The sequence below is a fragment of the Gossypium raimondii genome, chromosome 1 (assembly GCF_025698545.1).
Source record: "Gossypium raimondii isolate GPD5lz chromosome 1, ASM2569854v1, whole genome shotgun sequence".
NCBI lineage: Eukaryota > Viridiplantae > Streptophyta > Magnoliopsida > Malvales > Malvaceae > Gossypium > Gossypium raimondii.
In genome coordinates this window covers 49,154,472-49,179,426 of record NC_068565.1, presented here as the reverse complement: position 1 = coordinate 49,179,426, position 24,955 = coordinate 49,154,472, and the positions used below count along the sequence as shown (strand labels likewise).

Sequence of the window (24,955 nt, the reverse complement as noted above, 5' to 3'; positions counted from 1 at the left end):
GAAGCATTAAAGTAGGTGTGTTATGGTGGTTGGTTGTGTGATCCTTAGAAATTTAATTGCTTTATCTTCAAACTTTGGCATCCAACCACATAAAAAAAAGGAAAAAAAAAAGTAATAAAAACGATAAAGACAAAGAGATATTTAACGTTGAACTGAGGAGTAGGACCCTCCAACCCTCCATGTTCATCATCATATGAATTATTCATTTTTTTTTCTTAATTTATTTTTTCTTCATTAGGCTTTGGCGTGGAAGGAGACATTTCCTCGTTTATCAGTTGTTTTGTGATCTTCTGACACAGAAATATTTCATTATTATTTTTATTTATAAAATTTTCATTATTATATATATCAGAAATTATTTGTCTGTCATTCTCATTTTCTACTGAAAGATAAAAGGAAACCATTTTGTACATTTTTTAAATATATAAATTTTTGTAAATGAATGTCATATAGACTACTCCTCCTATAAATATGTCTTCCCAGTGTCTCTGAAAGAGAAATATATATATATATTTTCACTTAATTTTTTTAAAAATAAAATAAAATAAATGGGAATTAAAGATTGAAGAAAAATTGCCTTAAATCTGTGGATAATGAAGTGAATAAAGATGGGTATCTTTTTTCTCAGCCTTTTTTAATCTCAACTTTTCTCTCTTTCTTTCTTTTTGCCATTTTCAGTGGAGAAGTTGCAGAGATTTTGAGTTTCTCTCTTTTTATATTGTGAAGCAGGGAATTCATTAAAAGAAAAAACCCATAAATTCCATAGATAGATCATATTCAGAATTTCTTTCTCATAAATTCTGGTATTTTAACTATAATTATATCACCTTTACTTTCCCTTTAGTTGATTTGCAGTGGTGAAGATGATCATAAAGCACGTGCACACTCGTAGTAACATCAAACCAGGTACTGAATATCATTAACCAATACACATGTCTTGTTTTTTCAAAGTTACTTTGTGTTTGATTGAACTTGTTTGATTTGTACAGGATCCACTTGATCATCCCAATATCATCGTTTAATTAGTTCCCGTTGCAGCTATAATTTATCAGACTAGCAAGTTCTTAAATGGGTTGATTCAAAGTTTGATGATTGATTGTGAAGAATAAGGTTTTTAAAGTTTTAAATCATGTTTCTTCTCAGTTTTGGTTTTTCTGTATGTTTTGTTTTTGATTGACAGTATTATTTATTACTTTCAGTCCCTTTTTTTTCAGTGAAGTGAAAGCACAGAAAATAACAGCAAACACAACAGAAACTGCATCCGATGGCGACGTACTTTCATGGGAACCCTGAAATCCAAGCACCTGATGGTCTTCAAACCCTCGTACTCATGAACCCTGCTTATGTTCAGTACTCCGACACCACTCCGCCGCCGCCGCCAAACAACCTCGTTTTTCACGCTCCACCACCTCCCCACACTCAACAATTTGTCGGTGTCCCACTCACGGCTACTTCCACCGCCAACCAAGACCCTCCTTCCCACGAAATCTCCCCCTTGCATGGCCTCGTTCAACGCGTCCATTACAACTTGTACAACCCTATTGACCCTTCTGGAGCAGCGCGTGAAACTCCACGCGCTCAGCAAGGACTCTCTTTGAGCCTTTCTTCCCAACAACAACAACATCATCATGGTTACGGATCACATGCACAAGCGGTTTCAGGTGAGGACATGAGGGTTTCCGGTGGGTCGGGTTCGTCGGGTTCAGGTGTGACTAATGGAGTTTCGGGTGTACAAAGTATGCTGTTTAGCTCTAAATTCTTGAAGGCTGCTCAAGAGCTTCTCGATGAGGTTGTTAATGTTAACAATACCGGGATTACCAGGAACGAATTGGCTAAAAAGGGTAGCGGAGGAGGAGACAATAGCAATATCGGTAAGGCTGTAGGAGAATCCGCGGCGGCAGCCGGAGATGCAGATGGGAAGCAAGGACCCGAACTGACTACGGCGGAGAGACAGGAAATTCAGATGAAGAAGGCAAAGCTAATTAGCATGCTTGATGAGGTATGAACATTATATGGATATTTATTTTTTACCATATATATAAAAGCATATTATATACGGGAAAGTTGTGTTCTTCAAGGAAAATATTGTTCTAAATATATACGGTGGAGCATTCAATATTCTTTGTTTGTTCATGATTTTTGGTTTTTTCAGGTGGATCAAAGGTACAGGCAATACCATCACCAGATGCAGATAGTGATATCATCATTTGAACAAGCAGCTGGAATCGGCTCTGCTAAAACATACACATCTCTTGCCTTAAAAACCATCTCAAAGCAGTTTCGATGTTTGAAAGATGCAATAACAGGTCAAATCCGGGCAGCCAACAAAAGCTTGGGTGAAGAAGATTGTCTAGGAGGTAGCAAAATAGAAGGGTCAAGGCTTAAGTTGGTGGATCATCATCTTCGACAGCAGCGAGCACTTCAACAGTTAGGAATGATCCAACACAATGCTTGGAGACCCCAAAGAGGATTACCTGAAAGATCAGTCTCAGTTCTTCGTGCTTGGCTCTTTGAACACTTTCTTCATCCGTAAGTACTCTAAATTTGGACCTTGTAACAAAATTCCAATACTTTATTACAGTATCTGATTTGTTTATTTGTATTTCAGGTACCCTAAAGATTCAGACAAGGTCATGCTTGCTAAACAAACGGGGCTTACTAGGAGTCAGGTGTCTAATTGGTTCATAAATGCTCGAGTTCGGCTTTGGAAACCAATGGTGGAAGAGATGTATTTGGAAGAAATCAAGGAACAAGAACAGAATGGTTCAGAGGAGAAAACAAGTAAAAGCCATAACAATGAAGATTCAACATCCAAATCCACTGCACCAGACAAAACTAGCACAGACAACAAACAGGACAGTAATATCCCAAATCAGAACGGTTGTTCCTCAATGTCGGCTTCAATGGCTTCAGCGTCTCCCCTTATCGGTAACCAGTCAGGATTTTCCTTCATTGGATCATCTGAATTGGAAGGGATCACACAAGGAAGTCCAAAGAAACCGAGAACCAATAATGAAGTTACAATGAAGTTTGACAAAGATGGGTACACATTCATGGGAGGAACAACTAATAATGATTTCATGGGTGGCTTTGGACAATACCCCATTGGAGAAATAACAAGGTTTGATACAGAACAGTTCACTCCAAGGTTTTCAGGCAATGGTGTTTCACTCACTTTGGGACTTCCCCATTGTGAAAACCTGTCTTTATCAGGCACCCCTCATCAAACTTTTCTCCCTAACCAAGCCATGCAAATGGGGAGAAGGGTCGACATTGGTGAACCCAATGAGTTTGGGTCTATAAACCCTTCCACACCACACTCTTCAGCTGCATATGACAACATCAACATTCAGAACAGGAAAAGGTTTGCAGCACAATTGTTACCCGACTTTGTTGCCTGATTAAACTTACAGGGGCAGCTTCACATTTTCCAGGAAAATGAATGGTAGTGTAAAGAAAAAAGAAGAAAGCGAATTTCAGCCTAGTATAGGTTTTTATACTTTGGGCCAAGTACAATTTGAGTCCTTTAGACAGTTTAGGATTCTCAGCATATATTTGAGGATTGTATATTAATTTTGTAATGGGAGATTGGGATAGATGGATTGATATCATAAAATTAGTTACTTGGGGTATACTTGGTATAATCAAATTCTAGTCCATTCGGGGTATGAATTTATTAGCAAATTTATAAATTTAGTTCTTTTTCTGATGTTTAATCAGTTGATAAGAACATAAATAAGATGGTGTCACAATTTTATTGCTGCTTCCTTGCATTGTTTATTATTTGCTAATTTATGGTTTAAGTTTTGTTTTGTTTATTTAACTAAAAAAATTACAATTTAGTCATTGAACTATTCAAAATTTTTTATTTAAGTCATTGACTATTATCTTTTTTCTTTTTTTTTTAAAGTTCTGCCAGCGAGCTCTAAGTAACGATTCAGCGGTTGGTACGGTGGATTAGTATCCATTGATGAATAGAAAAATATACATCAGATTCAAGTCAATTTGACAATCAGTATCCAAGATCAGATAAATGAATAAATAATGCATAAGTTTACAAAACATAATTTGTTACAAAAATGCAGCTATAATCCATCAACATCAAAGTTGTGGAAGGACTTAAAAGGATTATGCTTAATGAAAAGGTAGCTATAAATACTATTTTTAAAATAATTATGAGTAAAATTTTAAAAGTCTACTCTAAATTTAGTGTAGGGCATATTTTGTAAAGATATACGATAAATACATTTGTCAAATTTTTAATTTTCATTTTAAAATTTCCAAAATAACTCTTTTTTTATTAGGATTTAATTAAATCGATTTCAATATTCAAGGATGATGAAATTCTTACTATCATTAAAAAATAGGTAAATGTTATGTTGATTACGATACTTTAATCACCTCCAATATATATAAAAAAAATAAAAATTTGAGAATATTCATATTATATTTTTATTTAGTGGATACTTTCATTTAAATTTAAGTAGCTTAAGATAAGAAAAGTATTTGCTACCAACGAAGTCTTAATATTATTGGCAAGATTTTGCGCCTTTAAATTTTCAAGTTTATGTGTAGATTTAATTTAGTAGATTGATTTTAGTTTAAATTATTTTGATTCTATAATTTGCATTGATTCAATTCTATTTTATAATTGCGTATGCACCTATAGAATAAAAAAATGTATGTTAAATGACAAAATTATATCCCATATACTTGTATTATCTTAACATTATTTTGGAAATATGAACTCCGATCAAATGACAAAATTATTTAGGGTTATTACTCTTTTGTTTGGTACATAAATCTCATCTCTTCTTTTAAATTTAAACAAGATTATCAATAAATATTGGTGTAATGATAAGACATATTATATTTATAATGAAAAAAATTTATTTTCAATTTTACAGAAAAATCACAAATTTTGGAAAAAAAATAATTTTTATAAACTATCAAAACGGATAGAGGAAATAATTTGATCTAAAAACAAAATAAAAAAGTTCTAATGGAGTGAAAACATGTCTCACCCCATTTCTCAAAACTCAATCAAGGCTCTAATGAAAAGGCTAAATCGCTTTAGCTACGGATCTAATATTGTTTGATTTACAAACAATCAAACCAAACAAAGAGCAAAATGGGTTGTTACAGTATCTAATCTCATTGTCACCTCTGTTTTTACATTAACCACGGTTAAGCACATCGCCCATCCAAATCCATCCTTAATATAGTGAAATTCTTCTTTGGGCAACACCTGATATACAGGTTAGGTTCGAACTGCATTAGCAACTCTTTGTTTTATTAAAATAAGGGTAAATTTTTATATTTGGGTTTTAAATATAGGACATTTGTTTGTCATCCTTCATAACAATCTCACTAAAAAGATATGAATTTTGGAAAGATGCTGGCAAGTTTCCTCTTATTTTTTTTTGTTTCCCCTGAAATATCAGATTTTACAGGAGAGTGGGCTTAGTAGTTGAAATCAAGCATTACTCCAGAGGATAAATTCAAGGTTTTAAGGAATCAAGTTGTTATTTTGTTTCAACATGGGGAGGAAATTTGATGAACACTGTGATGAAGTTAAATATGGGGTTGGTACGATGCGAAAAAGATACTCCCACACAGAGAGCTCAACAGAGGAAGACATGGCAGATGCAATAAAATCTCATCTTGTCTCACCCCTTCATCTCTCTCTCTAAGCTAACATACAATTCAAATTCTTGTTAAAAAGTTAGAGAATTTAGTGCTAGTTTGTCAAATTTATAGTCCATGGCAGCAAAAGAATTGTATCCTTCAACACCCTCAGGCTAGAAAATTTTGATCTATAAATCTGCAATAATGCTTGGTTTGTTTGATTCATTCACTGGGATTACCACTGTTCATGGTAAGAAATTATGTGACTTAAATATTAATAATTATGATTTATTTAATAGATGTGTCCATCTAAAAGATGTTCGGGTAATTATGTTTTTAGAAAGAGACATAAAAATCCCCATAAATAAGAATGAAATTTCAATTACATGACACATCAAAATTGACAAACAAAAGTTCTTTTATTCTTTCTCTATGTTCTATTACTTTTAGGTTATTCTATAAAATTGACAAACAAATTGATAGTTGTATTTATCTCAAATTTATATAGAATTTTTTTAGGGTAAACTATCAAATTGAAGGTTTAACTGTCAATATCATTACATTTTTTTGTTAAATTTATTGTTGTAACATTTTGAAACGAAAGAAATACTAACTTGGTAGTAGGGGTGAGCAAAATCCGTTTCGATTCTAAAAACTTGATAAAAAAAATTCAAATTTTGAATTAAATAGTTTGAGTTATTTGAGTTAATCAAATTATTCGGATCAACTCGAATAAAAAATTAAGTTTTTCGATTTAACTCGAATATGAATTACACAATTCAAGTTAACCAAAAATCCGAATAAGAAAAGACAAAATTACGTCGTTTTGATAAATGTTTAACTATTCTAAAGTTAAAAGTTAAAATCATTAAGTTAAAAAGTAAAATTATGTTGTTTTGATAAATGTTTACTCATTAAGTTAAAAGACAAAACCATTATATTGTTCACGTAGTTATATAATCTTATACTTCGTCTACTAGTTAAATAATTAGTTCATGTAAACACAACATTGAGTATAAATAATATGATTCATTAACTCGACTCGACTTGATTTGAAATTTTTTGACTCAATTCGACTTGATTCGATCGAATACTTACCCTTACTTGGTAGCCATGTAACAAATAAATTGCAGTTGTAATGGATCTAAATTTAACAAAAAAAAAATTAGCAGGGTTCATTATTTAACCTAAAAATTGAAAAATAAATAAATTAAATTTCATGAAATAAAAATAAAAAGGATAAATTCCAAATATAAAAAAGGTAAACTTTAAATATAAAAAAAGTCAAACTACCAAATAGTCACTTTTGTTTGTCCCAGGTTACATTTTAGTCATTTATGTTTGAAATGTTATGTTTTAGTCACTTTTGTTATCGTATTGCAACATTTTAGTCACTAAGTGTTAATTGCAGTTAACTTAGTTTTTCTCCTTCTCCTTCTTTTTTCCTCCCTTTTCCATTTCTTTTAATTAGTTTTTCTTTGTTTTCCATTTGTTAAACTAGTCCCTATACTTTTATTTTTTTGAACAATTTAAATTAGGACGATCAACCAAGCAGAGGGAAAAGTAGAAGAGAATTGAAAATAAAGAAAAAAAAAGGAAAGTTAAAAGAACATAAAAGAAAAAAATTAAATCGCTCAAAACGAAAAAATTATGGAGACCAATTGTATAATTTAACCTAAATTTTTTTGTTTGAAATGATGATTCAACGTGCCACGTTAGTTTACTGTTAAACCGTTAACAACAACTAACGGCTCAGTGACTAAAATGTTACAACATGTCAACGTAAGTGACTAAAATATAATTTGAGATAAATAAAAGTGACTAAAAAAAATCTATGAAGCTATAATTTAGGGAGAAATTTGCAAATAAAACCCATGAAAATCTCAAGCATTGAGTAAGACCAGGCAAGTCGTTGGTCTACTAATAGTAGTCCTAGACTTATAGTTGTCGTACTGGAGCCTCTTGGAAAGCCAACCCTTTTCCGTGTTTTGACTTTTGACTTTTCTCTCTGGTTTTGAATATCTCGCGTATATAAACTCATCCCCCAAATTGTCTTCCAAGTTCAAACCAATTCACGATTAAATCTTCATCAGCCTCACTTCAATTACTTTGAATCCAATTCTCAAATTCCTTTCTTTGTACAAATCTAAGCTTTTTCTTGTCCGGGTTGTTCTTGAAATCTTGGTTTCATTTTTGGTATGGATGAAATCGATGTTCCTCCATTTTTCATCTGCCCCATTTCTCTCGAGTTTATGAAGGATCCTGTTACGGTTTCAACAGGGATTACGTACGACAGGGAAAGCATCGAGAAGTGGTGGTTTTCAGGGAAGAACACTACATGCCCTGTTACGAAGCAAGTTATTGTTGATTGTGAACTTACCCCGAATCATACCCTTAGAAGATTGATTCAATCTTGGTGCTTGTTAAATGCTTCTCATGGAATCGAAAGAATCCCAACGCCAAAACCACCTATTAGCAAAGCTCAGATTATCAAGCTTCTCGATGATGCTAAGTCACCACAGCAACAAATCAAGTGTCTCAAGAGGCTTCAATCGATTGCTTCTCAGAATGTTACAAACAAAAGATGTATGGAATCTTCAGGTGCAGTTGAGTTCTTGGTTTCAATTGTGAGTAATAATGATTCTACAGTAGCTGAAGAATCAACAATTGATGAGGCTTTAAGTATTCTTTACAGTCTCCAACTCTCAGAAGCTGCTCTGAAGAAGCTTATGGCCAAAAATGGTGATTTCATAGTGTCATTAACGAGAGTAATGCAAGGTGGAAGCTATGAATCACGCGTTTTTGCAGTATTGTTGTTGAAATCAATGGTGGAGATGGCTGGTCCAATGCAACTCATCAATTTGAGACCTGAATTATTCGTTGAATTAGTCAAAGTTTTGTGTGATCAAATTTCTCAGCAGGCCACTAAAGCTGCTCTAAAATTGTTGGTCTATACCTGTCCATTGGGAAGAAACAAGATTAAAGCAGCTGAAGCAGGCGTGGTACCGGTCTTGATCAACATGCTTCTTGATTCATCAGAGAAAAGGGCTTGTGAGATGATACTAACAGTGTTGGACGCAGTATGCGGATGTGCCGAAGGCCGATTGGAACTGATAAGCCATGGAGCAGGGCTTGCAATTGTTTCAAAGAAGATACTTAGGGTCTCTCAGGTTGCAAGTGAAAGGGCAGTGAGGATTTTGCTATCAATTTCAAAGTTCTGTGCTACCATTAATGTGCTACAAGAGATGCTGCAATTAGGTGTTGTGACTAAACTATGCTTGGTACTTCAACTGGATTGTGGATATAAAACAAAAGAGAAGGCAAGAGAGGTGCTGAAATTGCATGCTAGAGTATGGAAGAATTCCCCTTGCTTACCTACCTATTTGCTCTCTTCTTACCCAGCTTGATTTCAATCACCAATTGTATTTTTGTACATAATTGTTCATTGATAAATCAGATACGAAAAGCAACATAAAATATATGATATTATTTCATCACAAATATTTTTGATTCTATACATAAATATAAGAAAGAAACAGTGATATATAGCTGAGGCTAGTGCACATGCATTAAATTTTCCATGATCAAGTCCTGGAGAAAGTATCATCACTATACAAATCAAATGGATTCCAATTACCAAACAGTTGATTGGGATCATGAGTTTCGGGTTCTAGGACTGGCTCTTGTGTTGCTTGCAAGGATGGACTCATGGTGGATTGAGAATTCGGCCATGGTAAATCATCACCAGGCAATGGCGGCAACCCATGGTTACCACCAGAGCAGTATATTTGTCCATTGTTGCTCAAATGGTTTTCCGTGGACAAATCGAGACCATTTTCTTCTGGCAGCTGAATACTTGATGCCATGTTTGTGTTCAATATTCTTGAAAACTCTAGAGAAGGATCGAACTCTGTTCGCAACTCCGGGACCACGAAACCGGACTTGTTTTCCGGTTGTTGATTACTCAAGAAGTTTGCATAAACAAGTGCAAGATCAATATGAGAGCCATCAGACATGGATGAGGAGCTATTAGATTCAGTAGAGGCATAAGAATGCCTAAATGAATCACATGACAAACTCTTTGTTTGGGCACCATCGGTTGGTAACCTTAAGGACTTACCTCTTCTGTTTTTCCGGCAACCACCACCGACCGGCACGTTCCGAAGTGACCCTCCTTTAGTCCAATATCTTCTACAACCTTTACAGAAGTACCTCGGTTGTGTTAAGCTATAATTGTTGTAATAACAGAATTTGGTATTGGAAGAACCACATCTTGGACAATTTGGTGATATCTCCATTCTAGGCTTCCATCCTCTCTCCATAACCAATTACCTTGAGCTGCATTAGCTTTCATCAAAGAAAGCTAATTCGCAGAAAAGAGAGAAGGGTTTCAACTTTCAACTTTCAAGTGAAGAAAACCAAAGAAAGTCAATAGAGTTATAAGGGCACATGTATGGTTTATGGGGCCTTGGAAAGGTGCATGAGATTGGGAGGGGGAGGGGTTGGGGTGCCGTTAAGGGCGACGGCTGGTGTGGAATTAGTCTCATAGGCTAATCCATTGTGTCGGTGCAATGAAGGAGGTTTAGGAAGCAAATGCCTCGAGAGGCACAATCTGGTTTTCGTTCAGGAGCCGACAACCTAGATATGAAAATTAATATAAAAAAAAAACAAAGAACCCGTTTATTCATTCCAAACCCAAAGAGTTTAATGTCCACCATTTCAGTTAAAACCTGCCCTGGTGAGAAGGACTAAAAGAAAAACAGATGCACATGGCTGGTGTGTTCCTTAAAGAAGGAATGTCTCTTTAGTCGGTAGATTGGTTAACTTTGAGAGAGGATTTCTGGGATCATGCGCTTCTTGGATCATGTGGCTTTATATATATACATACGTACATATTATTTTCTTTTTTTTTCCTAATCACAATATCCACTATCAATGATAAGAATTAATTTTTCGTCGCAGTTAAATTAAATAATTAACTATAAAATATGCTCAATTTAATAAGAAAAATTAAATCTCTAATCACATTATTAAAAGACGATGCATTGCTAACCGTCTAGAAAATCATGCTAGAAAGTGTACACAATGTGTACAATTACATATTATCATATTAAATTTTTTCCCTAATTTCTCTCGCAAAATGCAATTATTGTAGCTGTTTCCACTAACAAAATACATCATTAACTTTGAAAGTTGCATAAAAAAATGAAAAAAGAAAAGTTCCCAAAAGGTAATCGTTAATTTTTATTTATGAACAGCCTCAAATTTGCAGAATTCAAACATTCCCTTATTTTATATCAATTTAGCTTTCCCCTCCAAAGCTATCAAGATTGAAGAGCTTAGAAGAAAAATTATTGCTCAACAAATGGAAAATCCAAATGAAAGTCGAAATTTCCAGACTTAATGGAGAAAAAGCTCATTCCTAGATTGAAGAAACAGGAAATTACAACCAAAATCAAAACATTGATGTCAGGAAAAGTTCAAATAATTTGTTTAGATTCTCTAATTAACGAAGAAGAAAGAAATAATGCATGCTCTGATGCAAGCTTTGATTCAAACACAAATGAACTTTATGATCTAGATATTGTGTTCATTATTTTCATGATACTAATGTAGAAGATTTAGAATCAGGCCTAACCAACAGAATGCGATTCTCAATCATTGATGAATTGTTCAAACTTTTATCAAATGCATGTCAAGTTAAAAGGGTTTTGGTGTGGTGAAGAGATAATTGTGTAGAAAAAGTTTGAAGTCCTCAATTTTGCTTGCTATGATAAAGGTGACAAATTGAAGTCCTCAATAACTTTGGAATTTTTAAATTCTTTTTTAAGCTTATTATTATATGATTATTGTCACATGTTAGAAGAAATTGAGTTTGTGAACCAAGAATTGTCACATTATAATTTTTAGTTAAAAGTTTGTAAAATTAAAACAACATTGAGTAATTGACTTAGTAATAAATAAGAAGACGACTTAGAGGCTTGAGTTTAATTCCTTTCACTCCCAAATTTGTTCTCATTTAAGCTTTGTGTCGCCTCCTCTTATTAACCTAGGGTTAATTATCATTTATTTTATTTTATTGAGTCTAATTACTCTCCTTTGTTGCTGTCGTCCAACATTCTTCTTTCCCACTTTGTTCATAGTTTTTTTTCTCTTTTCTCTTCTCCTCACTGGAACTGCCTCCCTCCCCTTTCTAACACCCTTTTTGACATTCACTTCTTATCTTTTGGAAGTGATTTACTGTTCGTTTTCTCCATCATTTTGCTGCCGTTTTTCACTGATTTTCCAGCCTCAAATCTGTCATTTTTATCACTTAAAAACAACCTCCATTGCTGCAATGGAAAACACCATTGCCGCCCCTTCATCTGTCTTGTGTAAGTGTCGTTTTCTTATCTTTTTCCCTTCCTTTTTGCTACTGATTTATTTCAGATTCGGATCTGGAGTTTTGATGATTAAATTGTTGATCAAAACAAATTTTTTCAGCCCTTGAACGTTCTCTAAAAGCCGCCTAAGTCAGCCTTTTTAACCACCGTCGTAGGGGTGTGTTGCTGCCCTTAAAGTCTCTGTTGTGGCTGCTGATTGGTAAACTTTAAAACACTATTTTATGCTGCTCTCATTTTCCTTATTTTTCAAGCCCTAAATAATTTCTAGTTAGCTCCTAAACCCCTTTCGCTATGCCGATACAAATAGCCCCTCTTTGAGCCATCCTTGGTGGTGCACCACCTCATCTAACACCATTAGGGGCTGCTATTTATATATAATAAGTTCTAAAAGTAACATGTTTTAATCCTGTTCTTAATGCATATTTTGGTGATTATTCGATGTAAATTGTGAATTTTATGCTCCTAATCCTTTCAATTCATGTTTCTATACTTAAGAGAGCATTTGAGAGCAAAAAGAGTGAAAAACGAGTGAAAATCAGAAAATTGGAGCAACGTACAAGGGCCACATGGGCTGGATCATTCCACACGGCTTAACCACACAATCGTGTAAGCCATACGGGTTACCACATGGCCATGTGGCAGACCATGTTGATTTCGCGATTTGCACTCTAAACATGCAAAAAAACTGTAATTTTTAGGTTTTTCGGATATTTTAAGACCTATATATGAGCTGTCAAAAAATACTCAAGGAAACAACTTGAAAAACACCATTGAAGCAGATTTTGAAGCAGATTTTCATCAAGATTGAATATTCCTTTTGATTTCTTTGGAGATTATTATGAGCTTTTTTGTTTCTTGTGGTTATACTATATTTTAGATGTTCTTATTTGCAAGTATAAACTAATTTTTTTAAATACCTAGGGGAGATGAACTCTATGATAAATTTTGTCGTTTGATTTCTATTTTACGCAATAAATACTTAAATCTTATTCTCAATTACGTGTGTTTTATTCTTGGTTTAATATTTCTAGACTATTGATCCATATTTGATGTGCTTAAATCAGAGGAGGAATAGGCCTGTTTAAGAGTAGATCTCGCGTAATTGAGTGGAGTTGCATGCAATACTAGAAATAGGAAGACATAAATCTATCGGATTAGAGTCAAATCTAATAGGGGAATCCATAAATCGAGTTAATGCGATAATAAATGTTTTAATTAGAAAGAAATTTCAATTAATAAACCTAGAGTCAGTTGCTCTTATTCTTGAAGAGAGATATTAGGATAATTTAGAGATTTCTACGGATCAAGATACCATGTGAAGAAACTGCGTAATTTAGATTGATAGTAACAAATGAAGTCTAGGTGAATTCTTTCCTGGGTATTGTTTAGCTTATTGGTTATTAATCGATTATTTTCCTGTTTTGTTCTTTGTCGTGTTTGTAGTTTATTAATTTAGTTAATTTTAGTTTTAATCAATCACTTAAATTTATCGGTTAAATAATAGAAAGATAGTAATTACTAGTACTTTTAGTCTTCGTGGGAATTGTAACAACCCAATTTTCGTTAAATTGGAACAATGGTTTCGGAACCACAAATTCGAGGTTAGAAAATTATTTTAATATTATTTTTGGCATTTATAACATGTGAATATATATGTGTGAAAGTTTCGTAAAGAAATTTTATTGTTTAATGCTTAATTCGGTAAAAAAGACTAAATCGTGTAAGGTTTAAAAGTTGAGTTCTATAAGCTAAAGGTGTCTAATAGCTATAGAACATTAAAGTAAAGGCCCTTAAGTAGTAAATAGGCCATTTTTAAGTTAGTGGATGATAGTGGAGTGACATTTGGTGTAATTACTAATGTTTTTAATGGTTAAATAAGTAAATTAGTAAATAAATGATAAATTAAGTAAAATTAAGTAAATGTATAATCTTTTTCCATCTTCTTCAACCGAATAGTCAAGAAAAAGAAGCCATTTTTTCTCTTTAGGGTTTGGCACTCATATAGTTTGATTAAGGTATGGTTTGAGCTCGATTTTTGATAATTTTTACGTTTTTGAGATCGTTACTTCGTATTCTAGCTAGCCCATGTCTTAATTTTTGGATTGGTTGATGAATTTGTGAGATTCCATTGATGATATCTTGATGTTTTTGTTGTTTGATGATGAAAAATAAATATTTGATGCTAGATTATCATGTTTTACTAAGTAATTTTTGACAAAAATGTCAAATAGGGATTAAATTGAGAAATGTGTAAATTGAGTGGTTGAAATGTGAAATAAATGCAAATTTTGGGCCGCTAGGGACCTCTAATAAATCCGACTAAGCATGGGTGTATTGAAATTTTGTGTAATTTGTGATTTTGTGAAATAGGGACTAAATTGAATAAATGCGAAACTTTAGGGGCTAAAGTGGAAAACTATCAAAATAGATATTTTTGAATGAATAGGTGATTAAATGAGATAAATTTGAATTCATATAGATCAAGAAAGAAAGAAATCGGATTTAGATCGGGGAAAATCGAAAGTTGACGAGTAGTCGATCCGATCTGTTCATTGTATATACGAGGTAAGTTCATATGCAAATAAATACCTTTAACTTGGTTTATATATTTTTATTTTTTATTGAATTGCTTTGGATGTTGAATATTTGAATACGAGAAGGTATCAATCGAATTACGACGTCTGAAAGCCCCGTACAAACTATAGGAATAGTATAGGATATGTATGTCATGACATTAGGATTCCGAGGTGTGATTTCGTGTAAGAACATGTCTGAGACATTGGTATCGTATATGATTTCGTGTAAGACCCTGTCTGAGATAGTGGCATCGATATATTATAACATGTAAGACCATATCTGGGATATGACATTGTACGAGCTTTATGTACTATCTGTGTATCCTTATCAATTTCGAACGGTTCAACGGGCAATGTTGAGAAGTGGATGAATATGAGAATGAGTAATCAATTCAGTTATGTATGATGTTATATGAAAATTGAAAGGTTAAGGCAAGTGATGCTTATGAATCATTAACAAGTGAGTTAGATGAGGAATGTGATATTTATACATGTGATTAGCCATGATTTTTCATTGATGAGTTGGTTATATTTACTTCATGTATTATAAGTTTATTTGTATATGGCTTACTAAGCTTTTAAAGCTTACTATGTTTATTTTTCACTATTTTATAGATTATCGAAGCTAGTTCAGACTCGAGGATCGTCGGGAAACGTCATCACGCTATCGATCATCTTGTTGGTACTTTTGAAGCTTTGTATATATGGCATATGGCATGTATAGGCTAATGAACTTTTGGTATGTTTTGAATTGTAATTCTAGCCATGTGAGTTGGCTTGGAAATGGTATATCTTGTGTGATGGATGGTGGCAATTTGGTTTGTGTGATGATAAGATGCTGTCCAAATTAGTGCTTAAATGCTATCCATTTTTGAGCATATTAATGCTGTCCAAATTGATGATTAATTGCTGTCCATTTTTGAGTATATTAATGTTGTCCAAATTGGTGCTTAAATGCTGTCCATTTTTGTACAAATTAATGCTGTCCGAATGTTGTTATTGCTGTCCAAATATTTGTGAATTAATGATGTATAAATGTTGCAAATCAAAGGTGTCCAAAACAGGACATGTTTCCTATGATTACCTAGTGTAAATGCTTGTTTAATTGGAGTATAAATGCTGTCCAAAACAGGGTAGGTTACCTATGTTTTGTCTTATTGTACATGCTTATTGTCCAAATGTGTTGTCATTTATGTGGTTTTATTTAACTAACTAAGCTGTTAAAATGTGTTGATTTTCACTGACCAGTTGTGATGCTGTTATGCTGCTATATTGTGTAATTTAGTTGCTATCCAAATGGAGGAAAACTTATTGACTTAAATGCTATTTGTTGCTGTTGTTTATTGAATTAACTGTGAAATGTTAAGTGCCGCTCGAAAAAAAATAGGGATTGTCCGTGTCGAAACTATTTTTAAATTTTAAAAAAACAAGGATCGACTCTTTTAAAAAAAAGGGGAGTCGCCACCGATCCTTTATTGGGGTGTGATCGGGTCACCTTAAAAAACAATTTTTTAGGGTCTGCGAATTTAAAGAAAACAGGTCCGGGAGTCGGTTACGCACGAGGAAGGGTTAGCCCCTCGTAACGCCCAAAATTGGTACCGAATTGATTGTTTTAATGTCTTAATATCGAAATTTTGTAAATATTTTAAAATACGAACAGTTAAAAAGAAAATTCAAATGAAGTGAATTGGGTGATAAGACTCACCTATTTCAAAGAGATAGATTACCACGCTCAGTAAGTTAGAGCGCGACAGTTCACTCTTCGAAATTAGGTTTGTCCTCTTTTAAAAAAAATCATGTGTTTTAAAAAGGATAGTTGATTTTTCAAGTCAATTGGGAAACCCGAACCTAGTAAGTTAGGGTTCAATTTCTCGAAATCCTTAAACATCAAAAATTGCCTTTGTTTTTGAAATCGAGATACCAGATTGTCATATCCAATAAGTTAGGATTTAACATTCTGAAATCTTATGAATTTTATTTAAATAATTGAACGGCTTTAATAAAAATGGGCACTAGGTTGTCTAATATTATCAAGAAGAATCGAAGGCCAGTAAGTTAGGGCACGTTTCTCTCGGGAAAATAAACACCAAGCCCCTTTTTTAGGATCGTAAAATAAAACGACTAAAAAGCTTAAAAAAAAATAAACTTTCACAAAAAGGATATGATTAATCAATGACATACGTAATGTAAAAGATGATAAAAATTTAAACTTAAGCTAGTGACAGTTAAACTAATAAAGCAAATATCAGTATCAACTTTGATCATATTATACAAACATTCATAAACATTTAAGCAGCTCATGCATTCATAATCGATAAAATGAGACAACAAAAAACGATAACAACAAATAACACAAATATTTGATATTTAGTAAGGATATATAAAAATATAATGAAGGATTTTAAAACCCAAAGAAATAAAACGCAGTAAAATAAAAGCAAAACAACTTGAAATTAATGTATACGTTTTAATTTATGTGAATAAAACCTAGTAGAATTAATAGTATATACCCAACAATAATATATATAAAAGTGAAATAAAATGAAATAACAAACTTAAAAGAACAAAGCTTTTGCGTAAAAATAAAAATTATCACTTGAAGTTAATAACAATATACTATTATATGTGTAAGTATACTATTAAAATACTATATGTATATGTATAAGAATATAAAGCATTATTGTTAGAAATTTTGGAATTGATTATATATACATATATACGAACATGCGTGAAAGCAACAAGAAGGTGTATAAATTAAATTAAGATAAGATCATAAAATATTTATATTATTAAGGAATGAATCCCAGGAAGGCTATTTATAAAATGTTAACACAAATTAAAGGGGATTAGATTAGAAATTAAACAAAATCTAAAAAATAAAAATAAAAAATGGAGCAAAATGGTGGGCCAAAACGCGACACGCAGATGACATGGGGACCAAAAGGGAAATATTTCCCCTCCCCAAAACGCAGCGCCCTTGCGCGGACCCAAATGGAACGAAAACAAAATGCACGGCTAAGATTAGACGAAATGTAAAAGCTTATTTGAATGCTTCATGAAAATATAGGGACTAAACGCGCAAAAATCCCCTCAGACCCAAAACGCGCGGATCCTTCCCCTGGGTCGGGTCACCGCGCGGGTCAGGAGGATCGGACGACGCCGTTTTGAAGCTATCACACCAGCAACAAACGACGACATTTCGGGTCCTGCGAATAAAATTAAAACAAGCCTAAAAACCCTAACAACCATTTTCTCTTTTTTAAGAAACTGAAGCTCCCTCTCTCTCGGCGCCGCATGACGGTTCATCGCCTCATTTAGAGCCTCTTCGAACCATGCACCTAACTCCGATGACAACGGAGAAAGGGCAATCGGTTCAGTCGCGAGGTACATCCTCCCTTTTACTGTTTTTTTTATTCCCTCTAGTAGACACACAGAAGAAAAAAAGAAAAGAAAATAAAACTATGTAGAAGAGCAAACAAGGAAGAAGATGAGTCTGGAAAATCACCTTTTTTTTTTGCTATTTTTTTGTATTATCAATCGTCCCCGCTTTTACAACCTTCTTGGGCTTTTATAATGCCTTTTTACAGAAAAATGAAAAGAAAAACGAAAAAAAAAAAGAAATCCCTCCCCCGCAATCGTATTTCTTCCTTCTCTCTCTTCTCTGTTTTGCGTCTATTTTTGCTGCTTTTGTGCGCGTCTCTTGCAGGTACGGAGTGCAGAGTCAGGTGTGTATGGAGGCGGGTGGCGAGGCTCGGCTCGGAGGCTGCTGAGGCTTGGCACGCGCGAACGAGGAGAGCCGCTGCGGCGCTAAGGCGTGCGGCTAGGGTTCCAAGGGCTATCGGACCTGGGCCCTTGTAATTAGAAATTGGGCTTATTATATTTAGTTTGTATTTCGGGCCTTTGTATTTTGGGTATTAGTTTTGTAATCTGGACACTATGGTTTTTTGGACTATTTTTTATTTTTTTATTTTTTTATTATCGGGCAGGGCAATATTGGGCCATTACAGTCCGAATGCTAAAATTTCGACATTTATCTTTTGATTATAATGTGTCGCTGGGTTAGTATGGTTTGGTATGCGAATGTGCATAGGTTTAAAAATAGAATGATTAGTAATTTGTTAATGAAATAAATGTATGCAAATGGATATTTTGGCATATGCTCAGTATATAAAATGTAATGATATATGATTGAATATATTTTAAGTATTCAAATGACATGAATTTGATGGTAATGAAATGGTTGAGTTTCGAAGCCTGATTTGAAAATGTGATTTAATTAGTAAAGCATGTTTGTTTAAATTAGCTATGTGTTTTAATTACGTGTTTTATTGATATGGTTAAATATTGAAATAAATTTCGATTATGTGAAATGATTAGTAAGGCATAATTGATTTTTGGTTGGCTATGAGAATCTAATATGCGAATTTGGTTTATGTGAATAGGAGAATTGAGGCTAATTGAGTTTAGAAAATTTTGTAAAGAAGTGGATATAGCTTTGTGCATGAAATGTAATAAATGATTGTGCTTAACTATGTTTTGTTTGGTAATGCCTCATAGCCCTAATCCAGCGACGGATACAGGTTAGGGTGTTATAGGAACGATATCTTTGCTCACCGTAGCTATACTATTAATTGATAAGTGTACTTGCCTTAGTCAAATTTTTAGTTGGTTTACGATTGCATCAATATCGCATTTGCAACCCTTTTCCAGCTTTTAAATACTGTTATTTAACTATTCTAATTAGTGTTAAATGATTTTTTTAGGTGTGTTCGATTTTCCTACGTTCGTCAATCCGGAAGTAGTAAATGGGTAGTGCAAGTGTCAAAATTGGCGAAAGCTAGTTACAAATTGTTTTTGCTTATAGTTGTTATTTTCGTTGAGTTTTTCTTAGGGTTTTTAACATTGTTCAATTACTACATTTTGGTATAGAATCGATCATAGGTGCTGATCATAGCACCCCAAAGTAGCAGTGAAATTAGGTTTCATTCGCACACTTGTTAGGCGTCGTAATAATGTGAGTTTGCTTGTTTTAGCAAATATGAAAATTCATAATTGTAATGTCATTCTGGCCGAACTCTTGGAGTTGTTTCAAGGTTGGTTTTAGGTGCTAAATTAATGTTTTAATGTTGTCTTTGGATCAGCAATCATTTAAGGTTTAAGGTGTGAAAGTGCGGATTTTTACAGCGTAGTGGTACGAGTTGCGAGATAAGGTGTGGGTTTTAACAAATAAAATTTGTGCATGAAGTATTTTTGTTTTAATGTTAATCAATTATGATTAATATATGAATAATATATATTCCGAAACATGATTAAGTAACGATTGGAAAGTACTAAAATGCTTATTGATTCTGAACCTAAGGTAAATGCTCTAATTCGAATTCTATGATGTTTGATTTATTGTATGATAATGAAATATGTTATGTTCTAACAATCATGTTTTGTGATATTATAGCACAAGTTTGTTTCTGTTAATCTAATATCTTAATACAAGATAAATTTCTAAAATCGCCATATTTGATTGCATGTTAAGCATGCCCATTGTTCTAATTTTGTTTTTTTATGCCATATCACATAACATGGGTTTGAGATGTGATAAGTGATAAAAATAAAAAATTTTAATCATGTTCTTAATGCGCTTTTGGATGATTATTTATGTAAATTGGTGAATTTTACGCTCCTAATCCTTTGAATTCATGTTTCCATACTTAGGAGAGCATTTGGGAGCAAAAGGAGCAAAATAGAGTGAAAATCAGACAAATAGAGTAGATTTCAGGAGCCACATGGGACTTACATCCCAAATACATGAAAAAACGCGATTTTTAGGCTTTCTAGGCATTCTAAAATCTATAAATACCAAATAAAAGAAGAGAGAAGGGAGCCATCAGAGAATATTGAAGAGAACAACTCAAAGAACACCATTGGAGACAACTTTGAAGTAGATTTCCATCAAGATTGAAGACCTCCTTTTAATTTCTCTTGAAGTTTTTATGAGTTTCTTTATTTCTTGTGGTTATTCTGTCTTTATCACAATTATGAACTACTTCCCTAGATACCTAGGGAAGATGAACCATATGATGAATTCTATTATTTGATTTCTATTTTACGCGGTAAATACTTGATTCTTGTTTGTCGAAACCGTTTTTTTGAAAACAAAATTTTTAAGTTGTCGACTTTAAAAATGAAAATGGGAGTCGCCACCGATCCTTTATTAAGGTGTGATCGGTTCACCTTAAAAATTATTTTGGTCTACGAATCTTTGAGAAAATGAGTTCGGGAGTCAGTTACGCACGAGGAAGGGTTAGCACCCTCGTAACGCCCAAAAATTAGTACCAAATTGACTATTTGATGTCTTAGTGTCGAAAGTTAAAAAGATTTTAAAATAAGCTTGAATGATGAAATTTGTAAAAGGATAACCAATTGTTCAAGTCATGTAAAGAAATCGAGTCCCAATACGTTAGGGTACAATCCCTCATAATCCCCGAACTTTGAATATCACTTTTATTTTATGTGAAAATCTTCATTTCGAGAAAGTAACAGGCCACACCCAATACGTTCGGGCACAACAAGTTAAGTTCCCAAAAATGATTTTTATGCTCGTGCATTTTGAATAAAGAATATTCTCGGTCATTTAAGATTGACAAAGAAAATCAGAACCCAATACGTTAGGGCTTAATTTCTCTCGAAAATCCCAAACTTCAAATAATGTTTTATTCAAAAAACTTTAAATCAAGAAAATAACTTTGATGAATGGTTAAAACCAAATTATATTTTCAAAAGGGTATGTTAAAAAGTTAATATACAATATGATACAAAAACTTTAATGCAAAACATATATGAATATAAATTTACAAAATATATATACAAGTACAATATACAAGTAAATTCACAAATACGTGCATGCATATATTTGACACACATGTACAAGGATACATAAAAAGATAGAATGGAATATATCAAACAAAAACTAAAAATGCATGTATATGTATTTGAAAATCGTGAAAAGGATAAAATACAAAATATATGCATATGTGTATATATTTACAAAATAGGAAAATAGAATGTATAAGTAGAAACATAGGCCAATCATGAAAATTAGCATACATATATATTCAAATACATATATATGTGTACAATATGTATATAAAAAATGGGATATATATATAAAAAAGATTTTAAAGAAAAACGTGTACATAAATATACGAAAAATGTATGGGTATCTTGAATTATAAAGTGTGAAAAGTGTATATGTTATATAATATATATAAAATATAAAATGTATAAATATTAGAAAAGTAAAAATATAAAATATAAAAAGTATGTATGTATATTATTTAAAACATGCGATATATGTACAAGAATAATAATAATAATAATAATAATAATAATAGTAATAAAGTCATAGTATAACATAATTTAAAAAAATGAATAAAATAAAAAAGGGTTAAATTGAACTAAAAAAAGAAAAAAAAAGCTAAATTCGAAATAAATCTGAAAACAAGACCACATTGAATGCGCGCGCAAGTGTGGAGGATCAAAAGGGAAATTATTCAGTCCTTCCAAAACGCTGCGCAGAAATGGGCTAAATCGAAAAACAAATAAAAATTGTGGCTCAATTTAAAAAAGAAGCAAATCGGGCTTGATCGTGACGCTCCACAAACAAGAGGGCCTTAATGTGCAATTTACCCCTTAAAGCCCAACGCGCGGATCCTCCGGGTCGGGTCGGGTCAACACGCGGATCTTTTCCCCCAAAACGACGCCGTTTCAATTAAATTATAAAAGCAACATCTTTAAAAAAAATCATTTCCTGCTATGCTTTTCAAAAAAAACCTCTTGAAACCCTAGCCTCCTCTGCTAGGGTTCTAACTTCGCCACCACCGCCGCTCGAGATGGAGCCTCCAACTCCGATGACGACGAGTGAAGGTCCTCTGATTACTCAACGCCGTAAGTCTCTCTTTTCTTTTCTTTTCGTTTGGTTTTAAAATAAAGAACAAAAATGAAAAAAATAAAAACAAATCCCCGAAAATACCTTCAAAAATTCTTTTTCCTTTTGATTCAGTATTTTTTGCCAATACAATCTTTTCTCCCCCCCTTTTACAGATTTCTAAAAGCTTTTTATAGCCCGAAAAAGAAAAAGAAAAATAATAAAATCAACATCTGTCTTTGCTGTTTTTTCTCTTTCGGATTCTTTGAATCCATTTTTGCAGGTGTCGTGGAGCGAACGGCGCGCGTGGGGAGGTCGATCTCCGAGTCCTACGGCGGCTGGAGGCTGGGGAGGTTGCTGCTTGTTGCGGCTACTTGCTGCTAGGGTTTTTTGCAGTATTGGGCTAGTTCAATTGGGCCTACATGTGTTGGGCCATTCTAGGTTTAGTTGGGCCCGGGCATTATTGGGTTTGTACAGTGCCCCTCTTTGCTCATTGTCGTGTAACGGGAATAGAGCAAAGACTAAAAGCCCAATTGTGCCCGGTCTTACTGAGCCTCGACTTCTTCATTACTTCTTTACTTCAAATAGCGTCATTCCTTCCTACTGCATCTTCAGAGGTATAGGAACTGGTGCTTCAATCTACTCCACTGCAATGTATGTCAGGGAGATAGGATTCGTATGTTGTAGCTTCTCAAAAGAACTAAATTTGCTATCTTTAATCTGCTCCACTGCAACTTCAGGGAGATAAGACCTGTAGCTTCAATTTGCTCTGCTACAACTTAAGGATAAATCTGACGCGATCTGCTCTACTGCAACTTCAGAGAAATGAGATCTGCGATTTTAATCCACTCCATTGAAACTTCAAGGAGATAGGATTGGTATACTTCTGTTTGCTCCACTGCAACTTCAGGGAGATAAGACTGGGGTCTTCGATCTGCTCCACTACTGCTTAGGGAGATAAGAATACTGGCTTCAATGTACTCCACTGTAACCACAGGGAGGTAAAATTCACCATCTTTGATCTGCTCCACTACTGCTTAGGGAGACAAGATCTGAAATCTTCAATCTATTCCACTGCTGCCCAGGGAAGTAGAATTATTGGCTTCAATGTACTCCACTGTAACCACGGGGAGGTAAAATCCGCCATCTTTGACCTGCTCCACTACTGCTTAGGGAGGCAAGATCTGAAATCTTATGGAGGAACAAGCCTTTGAAGATTTGATCAATCTAGATCAACCAAATCGAATCCCCTATTTTTTGGAGATTAACTTGAATGACTTAAAAATATATCTAGAAAAATCTCTAATTTATTTGAGACTTTATTAGGACATTAATAGTCTTGATTTATTGGCCACTTTATTAAGATATTGTAATTGGTCTGTATATCAATAAGTTCGAAAATGCTTACATATGTGATGCTCGTATATGTTATCGACCTAGAGTTTTTACCATTTAAACCAGTTCATTGGGAATATGTTTTAGAAAGTGTATTTTGTAAGTAAAATAAATGAGTACATTTTAAAGAGAAAATTTAGTGGAGAATGGTTTAGATAATTTTTATTAGTTTATTTTTGAATTTAACTTTAATATAATTATACATTGAGATTGATTAATTTGAATTTTAAAATTATTGGGTTACTCAACATCAATACAAAAGCACAGACCCTTAAAAATGTAAGAAAATACTACCACTTACACAGTATAACTTTTAACTCACAACATCAACCATCAAATAATCGGTAAACCAGAGGGTGATAACCAGCCGGATTTAAATCCTCACACCTAGTTTGACGAGGGAGAATTTGCAATGCATGTAAAACAAAACTCCGCAGCCAAAATATCTTAATATATATTCTTTGACTGCATTATCATTTATTTTATTTGAATATTTTATAGTCACCACTACCAAAGTGTGTTCAATGTTTGCTTCCTGTTTTAGCAGCTATTCACTCCAATTAGAGAGCCCCTGGGGTGAAATTGCTTTCTTTTGACTCTAATTAACCTCCAATTTACATACATTAAGAAAGGGTTACAGAATATTAATTTGAGGGTTTCAAATATCGCATTTAGCTAATTCAAATTATATTCTGTCAATGTTCTTCCATCGTGTCACCAGCCTTCTTGTTTGAATGAGATTTGTGCTAAAGATTCCAAGGGCATAGTACTGCACGTGTTGGCTTCTTTTCAACAAGTGTGGGTGGAAAATGGAAATTCATACTATCATCCATCCATTGCAAATAATCACACTAATTGGTCCTCTTCATGTACAAATACATGACTTTTCATCTACAGACTCTAGATATTGGTCTCAGTTGCGTGGAGTTCCAAATTTCCAGGGTATCTTGTTTTCCTAAGGGTAGACTACATAGTAATTATATTATGAATATGTTTTCGTTTTGGTCACTTTAACTAAAAAGAGCTACAATTTAATCATTAAAGCTTCTAAA

General features: G+C 33.5%; 3 protein-coding genes and 1 long non-coding RNA gene across 4 annotated transcripts; 3 read left to right on the top strand and 1 right to left on the bottom strand.

The window, feature by feature from the left end:
* The first annotated feature begins 541 nt into the window (after window positions 1-541).
* LOC105786285 (BEL1-like homeodomain protein 1) lies at window positions 542-3,767 on the top strand. The gene is made up of 5 exons (XM_012612660.2): window positions 542-906; window positions 990-1,110; window positions 1,215-1,999; window positions 2,153-2,529; window positions 2,609-3,767. Exons 3-5 carry the CDS (start codon window positions 1,265-1,267, stop codon window positions 3,399-3,401), a joined length of 1,905 nt encoding a protein of 634 aa, XP_012468114.1. The 5' UTR covers window positions 542-906; window positions 990-1,110; window positions 1,215-1,264; the 3' UTR covers window positions 3,402-3,767.
* A 3,915-nt stretch (window positions 3,768-7,682) lies between these two features.
* Window positions 7,683-9,129, top strand: LOC105786288 (E3 ubiquitin-protein ligase PUB23). Its single transcript, XM_012612663.2, has one exon. It carries the CDS (start codon window positions 7,827-7,829, stop codon window positions 9,033-9,035), a length of 1,209 nt encoding a protein of 402 aa, XP_012468117.1. The 5' UTR covers window positions 7,683-7,826; the 3' UTR covers window positions 9,036-9,129.
* LOC105786291 (dof zinc finger protein DOF3.5) lies at window positions 9,096-10,137 on the bottom strand. Its single transcript, XM_012612667.2, has one exon. The coding sequence runs from the start codon at window positions 9,948-9,950 to the stop codon at window positions 9,213-9,215; it is 738 nt and encodes a 245-aa protein (XP_012468121.1). The 5' UTR covers window positions 9,951-10,137; the 3' UTR covers window positions 9,096-9,212.
* A 1,591-nt stretch (window positions 10,138-11,728) lies between these two features.
* Window positions 11,729-15,493, top strand: LOC105786292 (uncharacterized). The gene is made up of 3 exons (XR_001131353.2): window positions 11,729-12,002; window positions 12,112-12,210; window positions 15,203-15,493. It is a non-coding gene; the product is annotated as an uncharacterized LOC105786292 (long non-coding RNA).
* The last annotated feature ends 9,462 nt before the right edge of the window (window positions 15,494-24,955 follow it).

Bases quoted from the DNA above. Each gene is read 5' to 3' on its own strand.
- LOC105786285 (XM_012612660.2), top strand. From the start codon at position 1,265: ATGGCGACGTACTTTCATGGGAACCCTGAAATCCAAGCACCTGATGGT. The intron at 2,000-2,152 runs GTATGAACATTA...TGGTTTTTTCAG, and splicing joins TAATTAGCATGCTTGATGAG to GTGGATCAAAGGTACAGGCA. The intron at 2,530-2,608 runs GTAAGTACTCTA...TTTGTATTTCAG, and splicing joins TTTGAACACTTTCTTCATCC to GTACCCTAAAGATTCAGACA.
- LOC105786288 (XM_012612663.2), top strand. From the start codon at position 7,827: ATGGATGAAATCGATGTTCCTCCATTTTTCATCTGCCCCATTTCTCTC.
- LOC105786291 (XM_012612667.2), bottom strand. From the start codon at position 9,950: ATGGAGAGAGGATGGAAGCCTAGAATGGAGATATCACCAAATTGTCCA.